Genomic DNA, 21,978 nt, shown 5'->3' on the forward strand with positions numbered 1-21,978 from the left:
ATACACATATATTTTCAAGTAGCTTGAACTCAAACTGGCATGTTCTTGTATTTGCATAAGGACAAGTTGTTCTGTACGGCGTTCCTATAACGAGACACAGTGAGAGGCGTTCACTTAATTGTCACATAAGCACAAGTGTTTGAAATCAATCGTGCATTTCTTCTTAATAAGAGACACAGGAGAGCGAGCAATACAAAATCTGAGCTTAAACTAATCTAATTACTTACTCCATAGTAAGACAAACAGCAACAATGATTGCCAGTATTTCCACTTGCTTTAAGCCCACTGCAGGTTTTAAAGCCTACTAGGACAAGCCATTCTCCAATTAAGTTTTACTTCAAAGCCATGTTCCCAAATTAATTTACAGCTGTTGCTAAAAAAACCCAAAGATCAGTACCAGCTGTAGTGAATCTGTAGTTGTCATTATCAAATAAAAATGTCAAAGAACATTTCTGCCCTTAAGCCATTACATTTCCCTTAAACATTATCCGAAAGTAAGAATTTAGGCCAAACATTTCAGTGACACTCAAGACAACAGGAAAGTCAGGAGAAGGCTAAATCAGTGCTAAATACTTAACTATACGCAAACCAGCAGGTCTGTTCATACCGTTTGACTTGATGGAAGGTGGAGGATGTGGAATTCAGCGGTTCCCTGTGGAGGCCAGCTCTGCAGGAACTCTTCATCGTAACTACCTCTCCAGCTAAGGCACACTGTCACAGCCAGTCCATCCTGGGCTACGCGCAAGGCTCCCCCATCCGCTTTCCTTGCCCCACGCAGAGCTTCACCGTGTCTCTGCCACCTAGAAACTGAACGAACGAGGTACGTGAGAGCACGTTTGAGTACAACAGCGATCGAACCACAGATGATCAGGACAAGGACTCCTTCCCAAGAGAGAGAAAATAAATACATATACACACACATATATGTGTACACATACATATACATAAAAGATGATATAAATATAAAAGAACTTAACATCATCATGCCATTATTGCAGCTAGAGTCTCTCAACACCATTAAAACATAAATTAACATCCCACAAAACAGCCTGTCTGCATATACAATGCTGCTTGCCCTTATATACGACTGCAGCACTACCTTGGTACCTCCCATGGAACACGCTGTCCTCCAAGCTCCGTGCAAACAAGACGCACAAGATCTTCCTGCTTGTTAGCACCACATCAGGCTTTGGAGGGAAATCGCTGCTAGCAGTTAAGATTTGGCACTGCCAGGAGTTACGTTAGCATTCTAATCAAAATAACGTGGCAGATTTCATAAAGGACAAAAAACATGCCACCGTGCGTGCAGCCTCCAAGCCTTGGGAAAACTGCCCCGTCTTTGCATCGCACAGAGATAAGACAGCAGATTTCACCAAAACAAAACTGTTCTGCAGTATCTCTCATTCGCACTAGGTTGCTGCCTTCTACGCCTTGTCCTTGGAGTAGGCACTATTACCAGCGCTTTAACGTACTTCGATGGCAAAAGAACAACCACCTTCGAGTTGGAACATAAAAGGAAAGAGTGACACAGCAAAAGAGCCCTGGAAAAACTCAAATACTCAAGCCCGAGTTGCCAGCAGATTGTTTTAAAGATCGTTTGCTTCCTCTCTTAAAAGCACCACGCACAATGATGCCGTAATAAAGGAATGCCATTTGAAGATGCTAACTATAGAGCTGTGCCCCCAGGGGATTTGTGATTTCATGCAGCAGGTTGTTCTCTCCTTTTCAGCAGCTTTGCCCAGCGCTCCTACCGCTGCCCGATTCCTACAGCAGCATTTCCAGAGCGCAGCCTCGCAGAGGCACTCGCTGGAGGTTTGTGCTTGCCGGCAGCCAAGCTCTCGCAGAGATGGAGCTTCTCACATCAGCCCTTTCGCAACACCTGCCAGAGAAAAAACTCCCACGCAAAAGAGCGCCTACCTACGCACGGCTCAGTTAATCAGTGCTTGACCAATGTGGTTTACAACTCAGCGCTGCCACTAAACACTCCTGGCCTGGAAAGCCCGCTCTAACTTGGTAGCCACACTTGCCGAGAAAGTGATGAAGGATGACTTTCCAGGCAGGGAAAAGAGAAACTGCTTTACATCCAGCTGACTTGACGTCTGCTACGGTGATTTCACGATTCCTCTAGTGATGGTGAATGAGAGGTTAATCGTTTGCCTACATTTGAGTAAGCAGGAGCCTAAAATAATATATAAAAATATTATATAAACACATTCCAGCCTTCATGAAGAAATCTCTGCTGAGTTCTACACAAGGCAAAGAAACATGTCGGATGCAGAAGACGGAGGCATTGCACTGGCAGAGCTGGAGGATGAGAGTATGTCCTCCACTCCATGAACTCAGAAAGACAAGGAGTTCGGCTGCCATGGTTAACAGCAGCAGCAATCGAAGCTCTGTAGTTAAACACCATTTTCATTAGACTGCCTGGAGTCCCTATAACAAGGATCTACCTGCAAGAGTGAAACCTAGGCACAAAAATCAGCCATTTCTGATGTTTTGTGGGCCGTAAAATATATATTCACAAACAGTAATTCAGAGAAAAAAGCATATGCCTAGTGCTTTATGAAAAGTTAAACACAAAATCATTACTTTCCCATGAACCATCAGTAAAAGGCACTGAAATTCTGACTTTAATCCAAGCTTTTGTCTGGCTTCCCCTTCTGGCTTTACTGACACTAGCGTTTCAGACTCAGCAGGAATTGTATCACAGAAAAATTATTACATCCACACCCAAATAAATGCAACCATACCATTTCAAGAATGCCAGTCACTTTTTCAATAGCTAAAACTCTCTCCTGGTTCCTGGTTAGGAACACCAGATGTTTTCTCCTAGTCCTACTCCTTTGCAGATCAATTGAGAAGAAGTAGTAAATGGTAAAAAGCCAGACAAAAAAAAAAATTGAAACCCAAAGATCATCTTGTTTGCAGTAAAGAGCTTGAGAAGAAAATGCAGCAAGCAAACTCGTTCACGTCAGGGGCAGCCACAACCCCGATCCAAGCACAGGCATCGTACGGTGGGATGTCATGCATTTAGGAAGGGACTAGCACCTACGAGAGGGAAGCAAAAGCTGGCAAAATAAGACACAGACAAGTTCAGATGGGTACTGCAGCACAGCTCCAAACAAAGCATGCTTTTTCCCCTCCTCTAGCTGCTGGGCTATAGAAAAGAGCTGAAATAGACTATTAATGCCAGCAAGCTACTGACAAATTCCTACTGTGTAAGTAGTAAAAAGCTGTGCTTGTGAATTAAAAAAAAAAAAAAATATCAGCATCCAAGCTAGCACAGAGATACTTACTGCCTTTTAACTACCACAGTGTGTTTACCAAGGCTGATCCTTATCAGTAGATGCTTCAGCTGCTTTGTTAGTTTTGCAGAGAGTTGGGTACAGCCCGAAAGCTGAAATACAGATGCACAGAGAAAGAAAACATAAGAGGAAGTTAAAAACCTAATCTTGTTGCTCTCTCCCTTTCTGAAACCACCCCCAAACATATGCCTTTATGCATAAGATGTGGGAAGGACTCAGATTTTGGCAGCAGTTAAGCATCACGTCCTCTCAGCAACGGACAGCAGTTCGCTGAATGGTCCCACAAAACTCCCCGTCTTATCATCCGTTTTGAACGCTGCTGCAGTTCAGGAAAACAAATGTATTAACTCAACTAGCATGGATGAGGCAGAGGTCAAGGCCTCTTCGTCTGTGCAGCAATACACTACAGCTTTTCGTATTTTGATAGCTAAAGCTTTACTGCAAGAGCAAGTGTGTTTTAGACAGTAGCAACAGTAACTGATAAACAAATGGGCACATCCTTTCAGAAAATTTGCTTTCTAGGAAGGAGGCAGTGGCCTCGGGACTGGTCCCGAGCAGCAAGCACACTGTTGGTAGAAGCACGTTTGACCACCACACCTCCACGCAGGGCTAGCTTTAGGATCCGCCGCAGGGCCATCGCACTGGATCAGCCGGGCAAGAGCATCAGCACACTCAGAATGCAGAAGAAAGCAATGGCAAGTATCTTAGAGGGGGACTCTGAAGAGTTAATACCAACAAACAGTCGTTATGAAGGACAGGTAATCTTCTAAAAATAAAAAAAATGCCAGTGCTGAGGCCTTATAATAGAGATCTCCACGTGGGGTCTTGTTGTTTTCTTGCAAGACCAGAGTTGCATGTCCGTTCCTGCCCCGCTCAGCTCAAGTTTAGGTTGTTACATGATACTTGTCTCTAAAAGCGTATTCCACCAGACACGCCATTCTGCCATTTCCCAGCCTAGCCATCCCTCCCTCCCCCCCCAAACACCCCCCCGGACACCTATACCAGCACCAGACTCTCCCGAGCAAGAGGCTTTTGCAGAAAGCGTTCCCTAGTCCCAACATTCACATGTCGTGGTAGCAACCAGCAATCCGCAGCAGCTCCCAGACTAGGCTGGACAGCGAGAGGATACACCTGGTCCTTGTGCTCAGCCTCTTAGGCACCTATAGGAACACAACTCTTTAACTGTTCTTCATGTCATATCTACCTATTTTAAACACCTTAAAGAACTACCTTTTAACACTAAGTTCACCAGCTAGGTTTTACTTCTTTAATAGAACAGTCTTAGGCAAAATAAGAGAAAACAAGCACATTCTAACTAAAGTTATCTTACAAAAAGTTTCAGAGTCACTTTACATTTGTGTTTCCATCCACCCGCCACTGGCAAGAAACCCTCACAGGAAACTAGGTATTTAGTAAAGGCACTGTATCCAACTTACGAGCATTAAGAGATGCAAAGATTAATACCTACGATCAGATGAGATTCTCCGAGTCCTGCTGAACTGCAGATTGGCCTTTTCACCTGCAGCAGGAGCCTACCGGACCCGCCGCAGACATCACTTGCCTTGTGAAACCTCGTGTGCTCAGCTTCCCCTCTGGTTTGATGGGCAAAAGGTATAACTTTGCCTAGATCTGGTGTTATCTAATCTAAAAGTAATAAAGCTGCCACAGGGCTCCACCTGGAATAAACGGGGGGGAGCTTCCTGTGTCATCTTAGACACCAAAACCGGCTGCTACCACTTCTAGGGACCGGGAATCAGAGCTGGCCAAGCAGCAGGACCTCTTTACCATGGCCCTTGGCTTGTTTCCCCACCAAATTCACTCCAGCCCTTCTCAAAGCTTCACCAAGCTCCCATCCATACTCTGTACCCTTGATAACACCAGATGGAGCAGTTATTTAACTGAAATCTGAACATTCCCACGTAAATTTGAGCTTGGGCATCCATGTCTGCAGGGAGCACATGGATGCTCCGATACAGCGCGCAGCCCCACAGCCGTTTCGGTCACGTTCCTGCTGTGCTGGGGTCTCATCCCTCTCTTCCTCCCATCCCTTCTCCTAGATCAGCACTGTTTCCCATCTGATTTCTCACCTGAAGCAGCTCAAGGAGCTGAACTAGGAGAGAATTACACAGAAGAGGTCAGCTCCCTGAACCCACTTACCCCTGGACCTGGCAGGCACTACCAGAGCCCAGCAGGATGAGGCTCTCAGCAACTCAGACTGGACTCAGCTGTCTCGAATCCACACCTTGAATCATGCCAGGAAAGGTATCTGCCACAAAGTGGTTTTTAGCTTCTTTCAAGTCAGTGGAAAAGAACACTTCTGATTGCAGAGCGTCCAAAACACAGTGTGTTTCGGAAGTGGGGAAACAAGCATGTAGGGCTCCAAGGCAACGTTTGACTCTTCACTGCCATCAAACAGTGCTACTTGCTGTACCGATAAGCATACAAAATGCTTATTCTAATAAAGCTCTACAGGGAAGGACCTGTCTTCCTTCCAAGATCACGTCAATCAGGAATGAAAGGGTTCAAATTTGTAGCTCTCATGCTTTCTCTCCTCTAGGTGTGGTTAGTGTTGGAAGGACCGAGTCATCCCCTCTCCCCTCAAAAGGGAAAAAGAAACTAAGAAAAGATAAGCTCTGCTGCACCTTGTTAACCCTGTATTTTAATATTGGAAAAAAAAATATCACAAGTGTTTCCCTTGTTCAGCTATTCCTGAAAGGTTTCAGCTGTCTTGCACAATTTAGGTAAGGACATCATCTGTTGCTCAACTGGGAAGAAGTTAAGAACTGGCTCATTAGATTTGTTCTGCTTGATCTAAGAGGAAAACAAAACCAGTAAATCCCTTACTTGCAGATGCTGCTGCAGCACTGGTGACAAACGCACCCAGATCACACATTACTCCGCTTTCTAGAAAGCTACCACCTACTTTGGCACTCCTTGTCACCGCATAATCTACGGTGTGCCCCGAATGATAAACAGGGGTAGCTGAACACCCTGAGCAGGGCTACAGCTGCTGCGTCCTCGGGTTACCGGGTACGGGTGAAGATACTCGCTGTAACACCGCACATTCAAGGCCATGTGATCCGTGAGCCACGTCCAAATTATTTAGCGTATAAAACTAGATTTGTTTTGCCATGCAGATTCTGAATTAATGAAAGCTCGGCTGAAAGGCTACTTTCTTGGGGCGAGGGGAAGGAGAAAGCTTCCAGAAGCCTGCCTATTATAGAAGCAATAGAGCTGGTTCCAAAAATAGTAGAGAAGCACTCCCAGAGCTCTGGAGACGTTGTGCCCTCGTTTTGTAAGGCTTGCTGGATTGCTCCTGTACATGCAAAGAGCAGTAGAAACGACTGCAAGATGCAGAACTGACGTTAAAGGGGAGTTTTAGGACAAACACCAGAGACAGAAATCCAGACAGCCTACATGAAAGAGATCAGGTTGAATGCCAAGAGAGCCAACCTGTCCCACTTTAGAGAAAGCCAGTTAAAACCAGCAAGAAGAATAATCCCGTCTTTTTCAAGAACGCAACGTTAGTTTGCAAAAGAAGATCCTGATTATTATTACAACACTGATGTGGCAGATTAGGATTGTCAACAATGATTTCATCACCCTGTTTCGCCTGTGGATGTTAGGGATCCTGGCTGGAGAGGTCCACTTGACTCATTTTGGCACACGTTTGGTAGATACATTTTTGCTGCGACAGCTAATAAATTGCCCATCACATGGCCTGCCTGACAGTAATTACTCACTAGTTAGCCCGTAATAGTTTGTTAGTGATCCAGCAGCACAGCATAACGACCCACTCTAAATCTTAAAGTTTCCTTTGCCTCTTTTGTGGCAGCTCTTATAACACAGGGAAAATAAACCCGTTTGCAATACTCCTCCGATGACAGGCGTATCTTTGAATCTATGTACTCCAGCATAGGACTGGCCATTTTATTGGCATATACTGACAAAGGAAGAGGTCAGCAGGAAACCAAAAATCTTATACTTGACGCTATATAGGCAAGAAGTCCCCCTGTGCCATGGCATACGATGCACAGTAATAATTGCTTCTGTACAGCTCTCCGTGGGGTATTAAATGGCTTCTGAAGCAGAAGAGCAAACCTACAGCTAACTCCTAAATATCCACTAAATAAATAAATATACTTCCTTCCTTAGAACTTTGCTAATAAGGAAAACCCCACAGCAGGTGACCCAATGTTAAACACTACATTTATCAGCTTTGAAACTTAATTCACTGAATTAAATATGGCTTTAACTGGTTTATATGGCTCTAACTGGTTTGGACCAGCCTTTGGGCCAATAGTTCTCCCCTTTCACGCAGACCACCCCATGTACCCTGATCACAGGTCCAGCCCTAAATAGTTTAGCAGAATAAGGGGTAATTCTTTTTTGTTTATTTCTGTGGCATCTTACCCTTTAACCAAAAGGTTATGTTGTGGATTGCTCTGTCCTATACCACTCTGGATACCTTCCCAACAAAACCCAGGCACCAAAAAAACCACAAGTCTCAAAGCAGAAAGACCTAATTTTGTCCACATGGATTCATTCCACCAATGCATTGCGGAGTTAAGAGGTTACAATATATACTATGTAGCTCTAAAGCATCCAAATTTTTCCTAAGGGTCTCTGAAACCAAATTCAACAACCAGAAGCCTTGCTCAGCAACACAAACACTAGGTTAAATATACCAGTACTCAAAAAAAAAAGTTTTAGAACTGTGCCATTAGTTGCAAGTATTTCTGTAATTCGAAATGCCCAAATTTTTCTGTCATACTCCTGAATCCACCCTGTTTTCACATACTAGCATCTTCCACAATTTTTTGCACCAATGTCTCATGATTTGTCATGAAATCTTAAATCCTTTCAAATTTTTATTTAAACTAGGGCACTGCTGATGCACCAACATCATGCTTTCACAGAAAACTATCTTTCATCTTGCAAGGATAATGTAAAAACGCTGAAGTCTAAAATATCAAATTTATAGGTCAGCAGTTTACAAAAAAATTCTGCTCTGCAAACTTGGGAAATCAGTTATACTAAGTATACTCAACTTCAGGGCAGATTTCATGTAAAAGGAAGCTCAAACTATTTTTCACAGAACATTTTATAACAAAGTGCATCATTACATTTGCCGAGGACAAAAAACTTCCAACAGAACAGATTCATGAGGAGCATCTAAAAACAACCCACCCACCCACAAACAAACAAGCCACACCACCACCCACGCCCTCTCAACAAGCTTTGGATGCACTGGTCTTTCCAGTGGGATCTTCTAAAACAAATCAAAAAGCTCCCAAAGAACATGCTACAATCTAAGACAAAAAAAAAAAAGTCACTAATAAGTGTCAGGTTCTAACACGGTCTCTGTGGGAGGAGGTCGTGGCTGCCCATCAGCCAAGCGACTGGCAGCACTGGGGAAATGTATTTAAGAAAGGGCAAAAAACCACCCGACAGAAAATGGGGGGAAAAAAACCCACCAAGGTCAGAGAAGGAAAGGGAGGAGGTGCTCCATGGCAAGGGCAGGCATTCCCCTGCAGCGAAAGGGGAGAGCAAAGGTGTTGGTTTAACGTTTATCTTCTTGTTTCTCACTACCTAAATCTACTTTAACTGTTGGTAAATTCATTTTTCCTCTTTCGCCCTGACTTCATCTTGATGCAGAAGCTTTCTAAGCCTATTGCCACCCTGTGCCGCTGAGGAGGACGAGGGAGCGAGCAGCTGGGGGGACTGTTGGCCAAGGCTAACTTTTCACACAAGTTTTCACAAAATCTAAAGAAATTGAAGTTATTCTGACTCTGCTGTTAAGTGCTGGTGCTGTTCAACTGACACCACACGCAAGATTCATACATTTTCAATTAGACTGCACATCAAAGGCTGCCAATCTTCACTCTTCATTAGAAGATTAATCTGTCACGGTGCCGGAGACATTTGCTCACTACAGGCAGGATGAGGCCCCCTCATTTCAATCCAGCAGCATATTTTTTTGCCTACTGTCGTGCATTGTGCTAGCATCTCTCCAACAGCTCCAGCATGAAGTTATACACGTGCGTGGCAAGGAAAGGGGACAGCAGGGCGTCAAAGCCAGCAAAATAAAGATGTAATCCAAACCAGTGCCAGAAGGAATAACACGGCGATGCAGATGAGACTCACAACGGCCCTTGGCCCAACGCCACGACCAAAGCAGACCCCCTAGTTATCCATCACACAAAACTAAGCGCTTGCAGCCATCGCAGGGCAGAGCTCGTCCCAGCACACAGAGCTCAGCAGGGGCAGGGAGGAAACTTGCATCGGCGAGCGGAGCTGGGGCCACGCGAACACAGGTGAACAATCCAGGGAACGGCATCTGCACGCGGGGGGACGTTTCTCACCGCTAAACTGCTTTGCAGCCTGCAAGACACAGAACCTGCTCAAAGAGACCAGAAAGGATTCTGAACGCTCAGAAGCACAGGTGTGTGAGCAGTGACATGCTAAGGCTAAACTGCTTAAGATGAAGACAGAAGGCAGGCAACAGTACCCGCTAAAAACCTTTCCCAGCCAAGCTATCTGCTTGGTTTTATAGAAATTCTTAAATGAAGAACATACACAGAGCGTCTTCTGCTGAATTAACTCAGCTACAGATAAGCTTGGGGTTTTGGCAGGTAAACTGCGGTAGAGACCAACATTAAAAACCTTTATATCGTTACAGTATCTTTTGCATGATTTTTTCAAGAGACTGTTTAAGATCTAAGCTAATTTTGAAACCTACCAATTCCATGGATCTTTAATCTTTTTTTGGCTACATTTTTAAAGGGGTTTTTCCTATTAATAACTCAGAGTTATTTGAAGTAAAAAATAGTTTTATATTTTCAGAGCTTCGTAGTTGATACGCCTAGCAACTAACACAATTACATTTTCAGAAATTCCAAGCAGAGCACGAATTCTGCTGTAATTCATTCTTTAAAGAAAAAAGGAAGGCCCCAAAATAGCATCTACATTTCAGTAAAGCATAGCTTCTGCACGCTCAAGTGCCTCGTTAACTGTAAGAACTTTTGCTGCAAGTCTCTCACTTTTCATGTTTCATCTTCAAAATTCAGTAGCATGGACCTATAACAGGACACCAGAAATAATTCTGGTGCAATTCTTTCCAGGTAAGGACCATTTTAGAAGTATGACCTTTAAGGAAAGTTCATCTGAAAATACCAGATTCAGGTTTGTTTCACACTACTTTTAGACTTATTAATGCAAAAAGAGCTTTATAAGCAAGAGAGACAAGGGAAAAAAAAATTATGTATTGCTTTCTAACTCAGCATTCCCCGCTGCTCCCCCCCAGTACAATCAATATTCTCTTTTCAGGGTTTCCTCCTCTTGGACAAAACAGAGAAAGTACGAATGAGACGAACCAAATCAGCAGGAAACTAAGCAGAAAATAAGGTACCCACAACTGTGTTTTAAAAAGGACGGTTTAAGTGAACCGGATTTTGAGCTGGGGACTGTTACTGTGCTGTGAAAATACTCAGCACATTTTTAGGCTCCCCAGCCGAGCAGCTGGTGCGAGCACACCGTACAGCAGAAGACCGTAGCCTTACAAATCAAACACGCCAGCTCCGCAGCTCCTACTCACCACGCTGGCTTTCGTCAACAAATTGCTACCAAATCCCTCTCCCAGAAGCCAGCTGAAGCGTGCTAGCCTGAAAACTAAATTACCAAAGTGATCACCAAGCCCCATCAGCTTGATCTCTCACCATTTAACATCTCTTACTAATTCTCTATGAGCTTGCAGGAAAGAGTTTCAAACTGCTCCCTCAAGAAAATAAGTTTCAAGCCTTCGTTTTTCCATTCTGAGCCATCCCTGCACTATTTCATAGCTCTGATAATTGTACCACTGACTAACCTCCAACTGGGAATAGCTGTTTTTATCATCACTATTAAAAACAGTCCCTCGCACTGTTAGGAATCTGGAAACTCACTGTAGCCGCATCCCACCCTTCGGCCTCTCAAAACACTACAGAGCGATGAAACTATGTGCTGAAACCAGAGGTTCCCTGTGCTGAACAACTCCTGTAATTTCTGGGTAATTACAACTGCTTCCTAAGCAAAGGCAGCCACGGAGGTTTGGTTATTGATTTGAGAGGGGCAAGTGGCAAGAGATCTTCGAAAGTCAAAGTGAACTTAGTTTTCCATACTGGACTGGGAAAGTTAAATTATTTTTAGAAGTGTAGCAGTGAGGTGTTGCATGCTTTTTAACATGCACGTGTAGCATGTTAAAAAGCCTCACGCATTCATCCAGTTTTGTAGTTGTGGTGGGGGTTTGGTTTTTTTTTTTGTATTTTTGGGGTTTTTTTAAAGTAAAGATTCACCTGCAGCCTTCCCTTCCTAATACCATATCATCTTGGTTTTTAAACATTAGCCAGAAGACTGACTGACAGCTCTCAGAGAAGTAGCAAGATTAAAAAAAAAAAACAAACCACCAAACACACACACACAAAAACAGCTGAAAGAAGAGTGGATTTTAAAAACAGCTTTTAATTATCTGAAGGTACATTTGCCAAGTAGACAGCAAAGAGGCTGTGCATCACATACAGATGGGAAAATCCCCCCAGGAATATTTCACAGTCAATTACAGTGGATTAACCTATTAGTAAGAGCAAAATGTATTTTTTTTTTAATGCAAGTTTCAACAACTTGAAAAATCCTTGCCACTTGTACTTTGATATACAGGATCAGCAATCTGTTTTATCACACTTCCAGTCATCTCAGTCCATAAACACACCCTACAAGAAACGTCTCCCTCTTTTTTAATCCACCTTCTGTCATTATTTCCTTCTCAGGAAAGAGCATCCCTCTCGGCTTCCTGCTTTGAGTGTCATTTTATACACCCATTATGGTATTTCTTTAGTGCTCTTAAAGAGAAGCATCAAACACCTCCAACCCCTTTTATACACACCTTTGCACAAACTCACAGGCGCTTATATTATTCACTTCTGCCTCTGCGAGATGTCACTGTACAACATATTTGTCAAACAGAAAAGCATCGCGGCACCGAAGAACAGCTTTCCAGGATCCCTGTGCTAAATACTGGGTGTGCCTACTTTTGTTTGGTATCAAGTTCCTTCTGCTGGCTCCGCTGCAAGAGCAAACTACATGGATATTTAACTTGTTCCCCACCTCCAAAAACATCTGTTCCTTTTCTAAGTTCTCCAGACTTCCTTCCCCTTTACCGTATCACAAAGCCTCTCTTTTTAGCAAGGCTGCCTTCTTGCTAGTCCATCACCATTATCATCTTCTTCGCTGCAGAGCAGCGTGAATCACTGAATCTTACAGAGCTTCCAGCCCTTTCAGCTCAAGGCCAGGCACTGAATTCAAGCGCCCTGATTTAGAGAGAAGGTTGTTAAACTCCTTCCCTGTCTCTTTTTTAACACTCCACAGCTTCCTGTCCTGGGAGGCAACCAAACTGCTCTAAGAAATGCCAGTTTCTGTTAAATATCCTCAGTTCCTGTGACACTGAACATTTAAAGCAATTACATTACTTCCAAATCTTGTGCTAGAACAGCCTTTATTCCACAAAGTGCAGAGAGATGAGCAAAAATTACTTCAGCATGAAGGAGTTTTAGTTGGTTATTTGCTGAATCCCACAGCATTTCAAGTTAACATTCAGGCTTGGCACGACCGACCATCCGCTCGAACACACAGCACAGTCTCACCCCTCAAAACCCCACTGTTCAACCTAAAGGCACTTTTTTTTTTTAAGGGTGCGTCAGCTGCTAACTGAAAGTGGGAATGCTTCATTTAGCACACACACTTGTTAAACTGCTCACAGCATGCAAATAAAATACCGCATTGTGCAAAAGTCATTCAGTCTCCCCATCCATAGATATGAGCAATGGAACCGCATCCAGGAAAGAGAAACTTGGAACAACATGCAAATATTTCAGTCCCTTATTCCCAATATTGACATACTACACTGAAGCCCACATCCCTGTCACGCCGAGGGGTGACCATGTTGAGAATCTGCTGTACGTAATGGGTGGGAAAATGACCATTATCTATCTTGCCCCAGTACTGCACCCTTTTATTTGTAGTTATTACTGCAAACTGCTTTTTTTTCCAGACAATGGTTGTGTTGTTATAGGTACCTTCATGCCGTGCCAAAGCACATACACACAGCAATTCAGAACAATCAGCCTTGTTTTCATGGGAGCAAAGGTTGCAGCCAAATGAAATGGGTGGAGATCACATTAAACAATCTTGGAATCTGCTAATAGGATATAGGAAAATGTGACCATAATGCAGATGCAGAGTTCCCCTTTCACCTTCCAATGTTATGGATAAAAGAAAAGCTTTGGAAAACCAATTAAACTGTTTGAACAACATTAAGCAAGTCGAAGGGTTCTCAGCGTGCTTACAAGACCACTGAGAAGTTCTTTAAAATTAAAACAAGAAAGTGCCCTTGCAAAGCTCTGAAACCAGAGAGCAAGTTTCCCCACCCCAGAACACCACCTGTTTAAAAGATATAGGATACCTGCAAGATGTCTGCTTATCCACGGATAAGAAAAGCTCATCACGACGACTGTTCCTGTCTTAAAGTCATGATCAGCCCCTCCTCTGTCTAAGAGGGGAATTTTCATACTGAAGCACCTTGCTTGGTCAGCTGTAACCTGCATTCCCCTTGTTTGCTTTTGAGATGTGCATTAGTCAGCTTTCTCCTTCACAAACCTGATCGTGCCTCTGCATGATCATACACTGAAGTCATGTCCTTGAGTCTGTGACATCAGTCTGTTGCCATGGTAATGTACACGGCAGTCCAAAATTCAGTATTATGGCATCACTGCGGGATCAGACAGCGGAGCAAGCCAATGCCTGAGAGCTGGTTAATGCAGCACAAACAGCTAAGGCATTTCAATCTAAATGTTAAAGTGTAACTGCACTTTATCATGATATTCTTCATAAATATGGCTAGAAGCCTCTCGTCAAGAAAGACGATCCAGAAGGTCATTAAATTGAAGACAAACAGGCAAGCCCTCATGCGTCACTAAAAAGAAGGGCAATATGTTTCCAAGGATGGCCACCAAGTATGAAGAAAGCTTAGCTCAGCTCTCTGAATAGAAACCACCATCTGTTCCTAAGGCAACACCAGACCTGCCTAAAGAGATCGTTCACAGAGAAACAGGCATGGCCCCCTGGCACCCCAGATCAAGTGCTGGGTTGCACGCAGTTTTTCTGGAAATCAGAGACCAGAGCGTCACAGCACTGTCACCCTTTTGGAAGGGACAGCATTACATAAGACATGGTTCTTCAATTTCGAGCTTTGAGGCAAAAAAAAAAAATCAGTGCTTCATTAACCCAACCTGTAACAAAGCCATGTAGTTAAAAAAGGGTGGTACCTTCAAAGAGCTGTTATTCCATGTAGGGTTAGACATTACAGTTCTGTAGGTTTCTTGCACACTCACGAGAATGGCATTTCTGAAGAGCAAAAGGGAAGGAAAAAGGAAATTAGTTACACATTAACAGTGTTACAACTACTAACCAGCTCTTAAACCCCAAAAGACCCGGTTTGCCCAATGCCAAGGGCATGCGGGAACAACAATCGATGCATGGCTGACACATGGAGCACCACCAATTTGAGAAGGTCTTCAGTGCCGACTGACCGAGTGCACCCCGAAAAAGGTCCAGCAACCACAGTCGAAGGCAGCTGCCCTGCCACAAGAAATCCCACTGGGTGCCTGGCCAGAAGCCACTTTGGCACAGTGCGAGCCCAGGCTGCAGGGACAGCAAAGAGGAGAGACCACAGAGCTCTCGGTAGCCATGCTGGACCCCAGTCTTTACCTGTTCCTCCATTCTCATCAAGCATAGGTGTTTAGGGGTCTGGGTGCGGATTTCCCAGTCACTGCTCTAACACCCAAACTCCTCAAGCCCCTCGAGCGCCATCGCTTCTGCATGTTCAGCCTCCGCATAAACCCAGCCACTCCCCGTACGCTTGACTAGCTTTAGTTCACCTCCTTCCGCTTTCTCTTATTAATCCACGCGTCTCCTATAACTCACTCAACGCTTCCTTCTGCAAAGCTGACCTCCATCCTTCCTATAACCTCAGGCGCACCCACAATTTCTTAACAGTGCCATTAATGAGCTGCAGGCACAACAAGGAACATTTCACGTCCTCTACACGGATGTAACCCTCACCCCCTCCTAACCCTTCCACCCAGGTCCCTGGCTATAATTACCCCATGCCACGTTATCTAATACCGAACGCAAGCCCCAGGGCTGGGAACCATTGTTTATTTGTCTCCGCAACGCCACACACCCCAGTGGTGTTGTATAAGTAAATTCCACAACCTGTTTGAGCCTGAGCTTGATTCAGACCTGAATTACACCAGTTTCTAAATGACTGCTGCGAATACGTTCACTTGCTCCCTATTCGCTTTAGCAATACCAGCTTACGCAATCAGCCACCGCAGGCAGCTCCAGTGCCAAACATCACGACAGCTAATTGCTCCTATGGACCACAACTGCAGAGAAAACAAAAATTAAATCCCTCTACTTTTAAATGCAAATTGCACATTATAAAGGGAAGAAGAGACAGGCAAGAAGCACACTGCTCTCAGCAATGAGGACACCTGAATGACAAGTTCCACGTGCCAATGTCACCTCTCAGCCACCAAAGCATCCAGGCTTTGCCCCAACCTCAGCCCTTAAACACCCAGTGGGTTACCCAGTTGCAAGTCTGAAGTACCACGGGGGCTGAGATTCTGGAGGCAACTCTAAGCCAAATGGATTTCAGAGCAACATAAAGCCAGCAGGCTTCATCTCCATGGAGCTCCTGCAACATAACATAGGCTGAACAAGTTACTCAGGGCAGGGGTCTTACTTGTTAACTACCTAGTAAATTCAGACTAAAGTCAGACAGCTTTTGCCCCCTCCCTCGCATAAAGATCAGATGCTATCCAGCCCCGAGGAATCAATCAGGCTTCTGCAATAAGGAGAACTTGCTCACAGCTACATGACACCACACACAACCCATAGGATTGTGGCCCTTCAGGTACTCATTAAACTTCTTCCCCAGAAAAGTTTCCAGTACCGGATAATTTGCCTTCCATCTATTTTCTATAGTCAAGATGGACCATAACTAAGTGCTGGATATTGAAGCACATGAGTAGCCCCAGTGCACCCATCCCAGCTTATGGACACACCAATGCAAAGACCTGTGGACACTCATCATCTACCCTCCCTGTCACGTATGCCGATTCAAGCAACCATACGTTGCTTCAGAGGGGCGATCAAACCCCCAAGAAGGAAGTACTGAGGCACACTTCAACCATTAAGAGGTAAATAAAGGCCAGAGAAGAGCCAAGGCTGGGTGGCTGCCTTGGAAGCTTGATTAACAAACTTGAAGAGGAGAAGTGGAGCATGTGGAAGGCAACTTCACCATCCCAAATGGCCACAAGAGCCTTGTCACAGAATCGCATAGGTTGGAAGAGACCTTTAAGATCATCGAGTCCAACCGTAAACCTGACACTACCAAGCCCACCACTACACCATGTCCCTAAGCACCTCAGCCAAACGGCTTTTAAATACCTCCAGGGATGGGGACTCAACCCCTTCCCCGGGCAGCCTGTTCCAATGCTTGACAACCCTTTCAGTGAAGGAAAATTTCCTAATATCCAGTCTGAACCTCCCCTGGCGCAACTTGAGGCCATTGCCTCTCGTCCTATCACTTGTTACCTGGGAGAAGAGACCGACCCCACCTCTCGACAGCCTCCTTTCAGGCAGTTGTAGAGAGCGATAAGGTCTCCCCTCAGCCTCCTTTTCTCCAGGCAACTTGCACAGAGAGGTGACATTGTTAACTTGCACAGACCCAAGGACAATTCCAAAACACTAAGCACAGCGCTGGGAAGGCAAACAGACCATTTTGAGACATAGGATTAGCTTTTTTTACTGGAGAAAGGGAATGCAACTGCACACAACCTTTCAACAACTAACAAAGCAGAATCTAGCACTGTGGGTTTGAGACATGAGACACCATTTTATCAGGCAGCTGTCCACCTCAGCACAAAAGACGCCAAGCTCTTCCTCTAAGCAATGGTGTTTACCTTCAACGTAAGCATACAGGTAGAGGACCTTCACCCACTCATAGGAAGGAGCTGTGCTTTGCAGACCCTTCCTCACTACCCAGCTGAACCTCCTGTCCATAGGTGAGTCCCTTTCCACCTATATTACCCTCAAAGCAGGTTGATCAGCATGAAAAAAAGTTACTGCAGCCCATCCTTTAGTTTCTTTTCCCCACAAAGGCAAGGCCCCAGACTTCTTCAAAAAAGGCAGTGGGGCACCCATGCTCCTACACGAGACTCATGTTGCCTACAACCTTCTCCCAAAGAAACCGTGGCTAAGACCAGGCTGGGTCGGCTTCCCCAGAGGGCTAGGGGTCAAGCAGCCCTGCTGCCAGATAATGCTCCAGGCATGAACCTCGTTTTTATTCAGGCAATACCCAATCCAACCTGCCAGCCTCCTGTCCCTGCAGTATCGGTGGCTAAAAATGGATCCAGGAGTCAGATCAGCTACAGATTTTCACAGGAATAAAGTATCTTCCCCCTATACAAATAAATAAAAACCTCCTCAAAAAAAGGTGATGCAGTTTATCTCATTAAAAGAACCTACATTGTTCTTATCAAAGCATGGATCCACTCCAGTGGATGATGCACAGGCCAGTTTGCAATGCATGTTTGGGTCTTTCCCTCTGAAAGCCACCCTATAAATGCAAGACCCAACTAAGGGGCCTTGTACTCTTTAATTCTTTCAAATTCACCATCACTTCACCTTAAGTTATTCCAAGAGCTTAATGCTGCACTTGGATCCATACCAAGTCGCTCTACATGATCAACCCTACTGGCCAAGTTACAACCAACACAACCAAGCCCAAACTTACAAAAACTATCAACATTAAAAAAAGCGTATTACATTTTCTTTCCCCAAGATGTTTTACCCGGCAACAAATATCTGTCTTAGTGGGCTACCATCCTCCCATGATCCTGACTTGAGTTACCGTGCTTACAGCAAAAAGGAGCGAGAGCCAAGAGCGCTCTGCCTGGAGTCCATGCAGAGCCTGCAAGAACAGACCCCCTCTGGGGCAGCGACAGTCGAGTTCGATTTAATGCGAAAACAAACTACTTTTCCATTCAAGTCAAAAGCAGAGACAAAGAATTGTATGTGGCTCAGACTGCACAGTCAGCTGTCTTTTTAGGAACAGATCAGATTTAACAGTTCTGTTGCAGTCCAGAAAAAAGCCTGACAAGAGTTTAAGCTTTGCCCAGTACTACACTATGCAAAATCCAGGCACTCGTCTGTGGTGTTCTCACAGCCTTAAGCCAGTACCTCAAAATCATCATCTTTCAGAAACACCAGTTCCAAGAAGGCATTTTATCAGGATTCAACCTGATGCACAAACGCACTTTTATCCTCTTTCAAAGACAGACAAAAACCCTCTCTGAAGCTCTGCCCAATAATTCTCTTTTGCATCATATGGGTTGCATCTAAGGCCACGTCTCGGGAACCTAAACCATGCAATTCTGCTCCAAACTGGTCAACATGACCACTCTCACCGCAGGGACTCGTACTCTGAAGCAGCAGACTTGGTAGCAGAGGTGTGCTTGGGCTGTTTTACTTGACTATTGAGGGTCTAATGCAGACAGAGAAACTAATTAACAGGTATCACTATAGAAAGGAAATATAATCTAAACGCTCATTGGTTTATATCTAAACCCTTTGAGACATCTAACATCAAAGCTAAACAGATCTTCACCTAGCAAAGTACTTGGAGAGCCTTCAACTGAAGCTGCCAGGTAAGGGAACGCAGTATTTTAGGCTATTTTTGGTACATACACTGGGGCCGCACCTCTAACACACGCAAAGCCCAGAGAAGCACCATGACAGCTTGGAAAAAAAAAAAAAAAAAAAACAAAAAACAAACAACCCACCACACTTTGTCCTGGCTAACATTCACATAACGAAATTACAGTTTCACTCCAGGGTAAAAGGAAAAAGCACTTAAGTTTTGTTTAAAGTGCTGCAAGCCACACCACTTATCTGCTATCAGAGCAGACTGCAGGGCTGCTCCAATGATTATTCAGTAATGAAGTAACTGGAATTGGAAGGTATGCAATTAGTCCCATCTCCTCTTCCTCCTCCCCCCCTAAAAAGAAAAAAAACCAGCACAGACGTTATCGCCTTTCCCTCTAGCTCTGCTCCCTCATCACTTAAAATACCTACAAAGCAAAGTAGGGCTGTCGCTTCCAAGCTGCTAACAAGCCTGGCTTAGCCCTGACTGGCAGCAAAGGGGATATTCTCAGCATCTCCCCAGAAGAAAGTTACTGGTTTACTTAATGGGATGTTTTCTCAAGTACCCACACACATGCATATATTAAGCTTAACACGCCTGCATTTAGCTGTTCCAGTAAAAGCACACCAGTTTTCAGAGGAAAAAAAAAAAAAAAAAAAAGCATTGCTGTTCCTACTAGCTTTAAGTTAAAGTGTCTCTCACTAATCCTCCTGGGCACGGCCACTGTGAAGTGAATATATTAAACTCAGGACACAGGTATCACTTGCTGGCACTCTGTCTAGCTTTACTGACTCCAGCCTGAAAACGCTGGCTCATGTTACCTGAGCAATTTGCACCCTACCTTCCCTTCAAGAGTTGCACTTTATGTTTGTAAAGTGGTATATGCAGCTCCTTCCATAACTGCAGCTAATACATGGAAGACACAGAAAAGCCCCAGACACCCCAAAGCCAAATGACAACTCACAGTAAATCCCTGCTTCCAAACTGCAATTCTGGTAAAATATACATTTACTTATGCTCAAAAGCTCACCCATCCTCCCCTCCACCCCAGCGATACCAGTTGGTCTAATTAAAGACATGCCTTCTCCCAACAGCCTTTGCCTCACATATACCCCAGTAAAGTTTCTGTGTCTGTAATCACCAACTTCTACATTTACTTTTTTTTTTTTAATCTCCAGGCTTCTTCAAATGGAAAGCAGCCTGACAGACTCCTCCGTCCTTAACTGTCTTTGTCTGCCTGGACAGCCACCTGATGAAAAACAATTCCTTGCTGGCACGCTGTGACCCAAGGAACACAACGGAGGGCCGGGAGATAAGGGGGATTGCCCCAGCCCTAAAGAAATAATTTTTTAAAAATACCTTACAACTAGTATTAACGCAGCTAGCAACATCAATGAACTTGCTCTGTACAGCTCCACAATGTATGCAACAATTTTACACTCGGATTAAGTTCCTTGACTTTTCTCCCCCGAGTTAAGTTCTTCCCAACATCTTAAAAATGTTTTTCCAAAGACAAAGGGCCCACCGCTGCACGACACGCTGGTGCTTTCGCTTCCTTGGATTCCGTCAGGCCAGGGATGAAGTTGTGTTAACTTCGCACAATTCATACACAAACCTTCCCTCGCTGGCTACACCTACTGATCCAAAAGAGGAAAAAGTGAGGGGAAAACCACACTTTTTCAGGCAAGAACAGTACGCAGAATGCTGCAGAGACATTTGCTACAAAGTTATGTAAACTACTACTATTTATCCTACAATTTACCCTGAAGCCTACAGCTGACAGATGAGCGGACACCATTTGAACAATCCCATAAACTGTTAAAGTGTAATAAAGCAATCATTAGGAAAACTGGTTTAGTCCCCTGTCAGCGGCATCCCACGCACCATCGGTGGAGGGAGCACAGGCTGTAGAGCTGCGTTAGAAGAGAATTCCCAGCCACTTGTACCAAAGCCACGTCTCCAACTGCTTCTGCTGCAAGACCAATTCAAAACAAGTTATTCTACATTTTAATATGACTACATCTGCAGTCCTACTGCATCTAAAAAAAATTCGTAAGCATTCTAGGAGAAATACAGGGATTTTTTTCTTAACACCATGGAAGATGGATTCATTGCTCTCAGTAATCCTCCCACAGCCCAAATTTCAGAAGTGGTAGCACATTTACTTAGATTTCAGACGCATAAACAAGCACGCTTTGCATCACTTCATTCATGTTTTTATTAAGATAACATTACCTCATTAAAAAAAATGACGGTAGAGTGCCATCCTTCTTTAGAAAGGAAAATAAATGGGAAAAAAAGTGAGAAACCAACAGTCTGTCCCCCACTTGATGGCAAGCTCTGGTGCCCTCATGGTTAAACCGAGGTCTAGAAACCCATTTCCAGAGGACTGGCTTTCCTTAAAGGTTTGGGGGGTTTTTTTTGTGGTTGGTTTTTTGGGGGTGGGGGTTGTGGTGGTTTGGGGGGTTTTTTGTTTGGTTTTTGTTTTGGGGTTTTTTGGGGGGGTTTTTTTGGTTTTTTTTTTTTTTTTTTTTTTTTTTTTTTTTTTTAGAGTTCACTTCCCAAGTCCCTGACATTTGTCTCAAGCTACCATACCTTGCACACCCTGACTGTTCAGCAGCGGAATGCCCGGGGCACAAACGCCCTGCACAGGGACAGACAGGGACAGCACGGGGACACAGCAGGCGGTCAGGAAGGCAAATGAAGGAGAAAATCGCTGTCACAGCGATAGGCAGCGATACCAAAGCAAGGGCAGCCTAGCAGCAAGAGGATAAGGTGCAGTTCTGCACACGTGTTTACAGGGAGCTTCTCTCAACCTCAGGAGCCAGGACAGGAGCAAGCACAAAAGGTCTGAAGACTTAAATACACGAA

At 44.4% G+C, this 21,978-nt stretch overlaps 1 protein-coding gene across 6 annotated transcripts in view; it reads right to left on the minus strand.

The window, feature by feature from the left end:
* The window catches only part of FBXO34 (F-box protein 34), a 40,646-nt gene that overhangs the window by 10,802 nt on the left and 7,866 nt on the right, over positions 1-21,978 (minus strand). The window contains exons 2-5 of one of the 6 annotated variants that reach the window (XM_075503883.1): positions 14,663-14,741; positions 3,297-3,397; positions 608-807; positions 5-84 (exon numbers count right to left, since the gene is read on the minus strand). In XM_075503883.1, the coding sequence (XP_075359998.1) occupies positions 5-57 (53 nt within the window). In that variant the 5' untranslated portion in view covers positions 58-84; positions 608-807; positions 3,297-3,397; positions 14,663-14,741. Of the gene's footprint in view, positions 1-4; positions 85-607; positions 808-3,296; positions 3,398-9,293; positions 9,312-14,662; positions 14,742-21,978 lie in introns of those variants that run through there. The other 5 variants (XM_075503885.1, XM_075503882.1, XM_075503887.1 and 2 more) reach the window with 5 other exon arrangements.

The sequence above is a fragment of the Mycteria americana genome, chromosome 5, assembly GCF_035582795.1.
Source record: "Mycteria americana isolate JAX WOST 10 ecotype Jacksonville Zoo and Gardens chromosome 5, USCA_MyAme_1.0, whole genome shotgun sequence".
NCBI lineage: Eukaryota > Metazoa > Chordata > Aves > Ciconiiformes > Ciconiidae > Mycteria > Mycteria americana.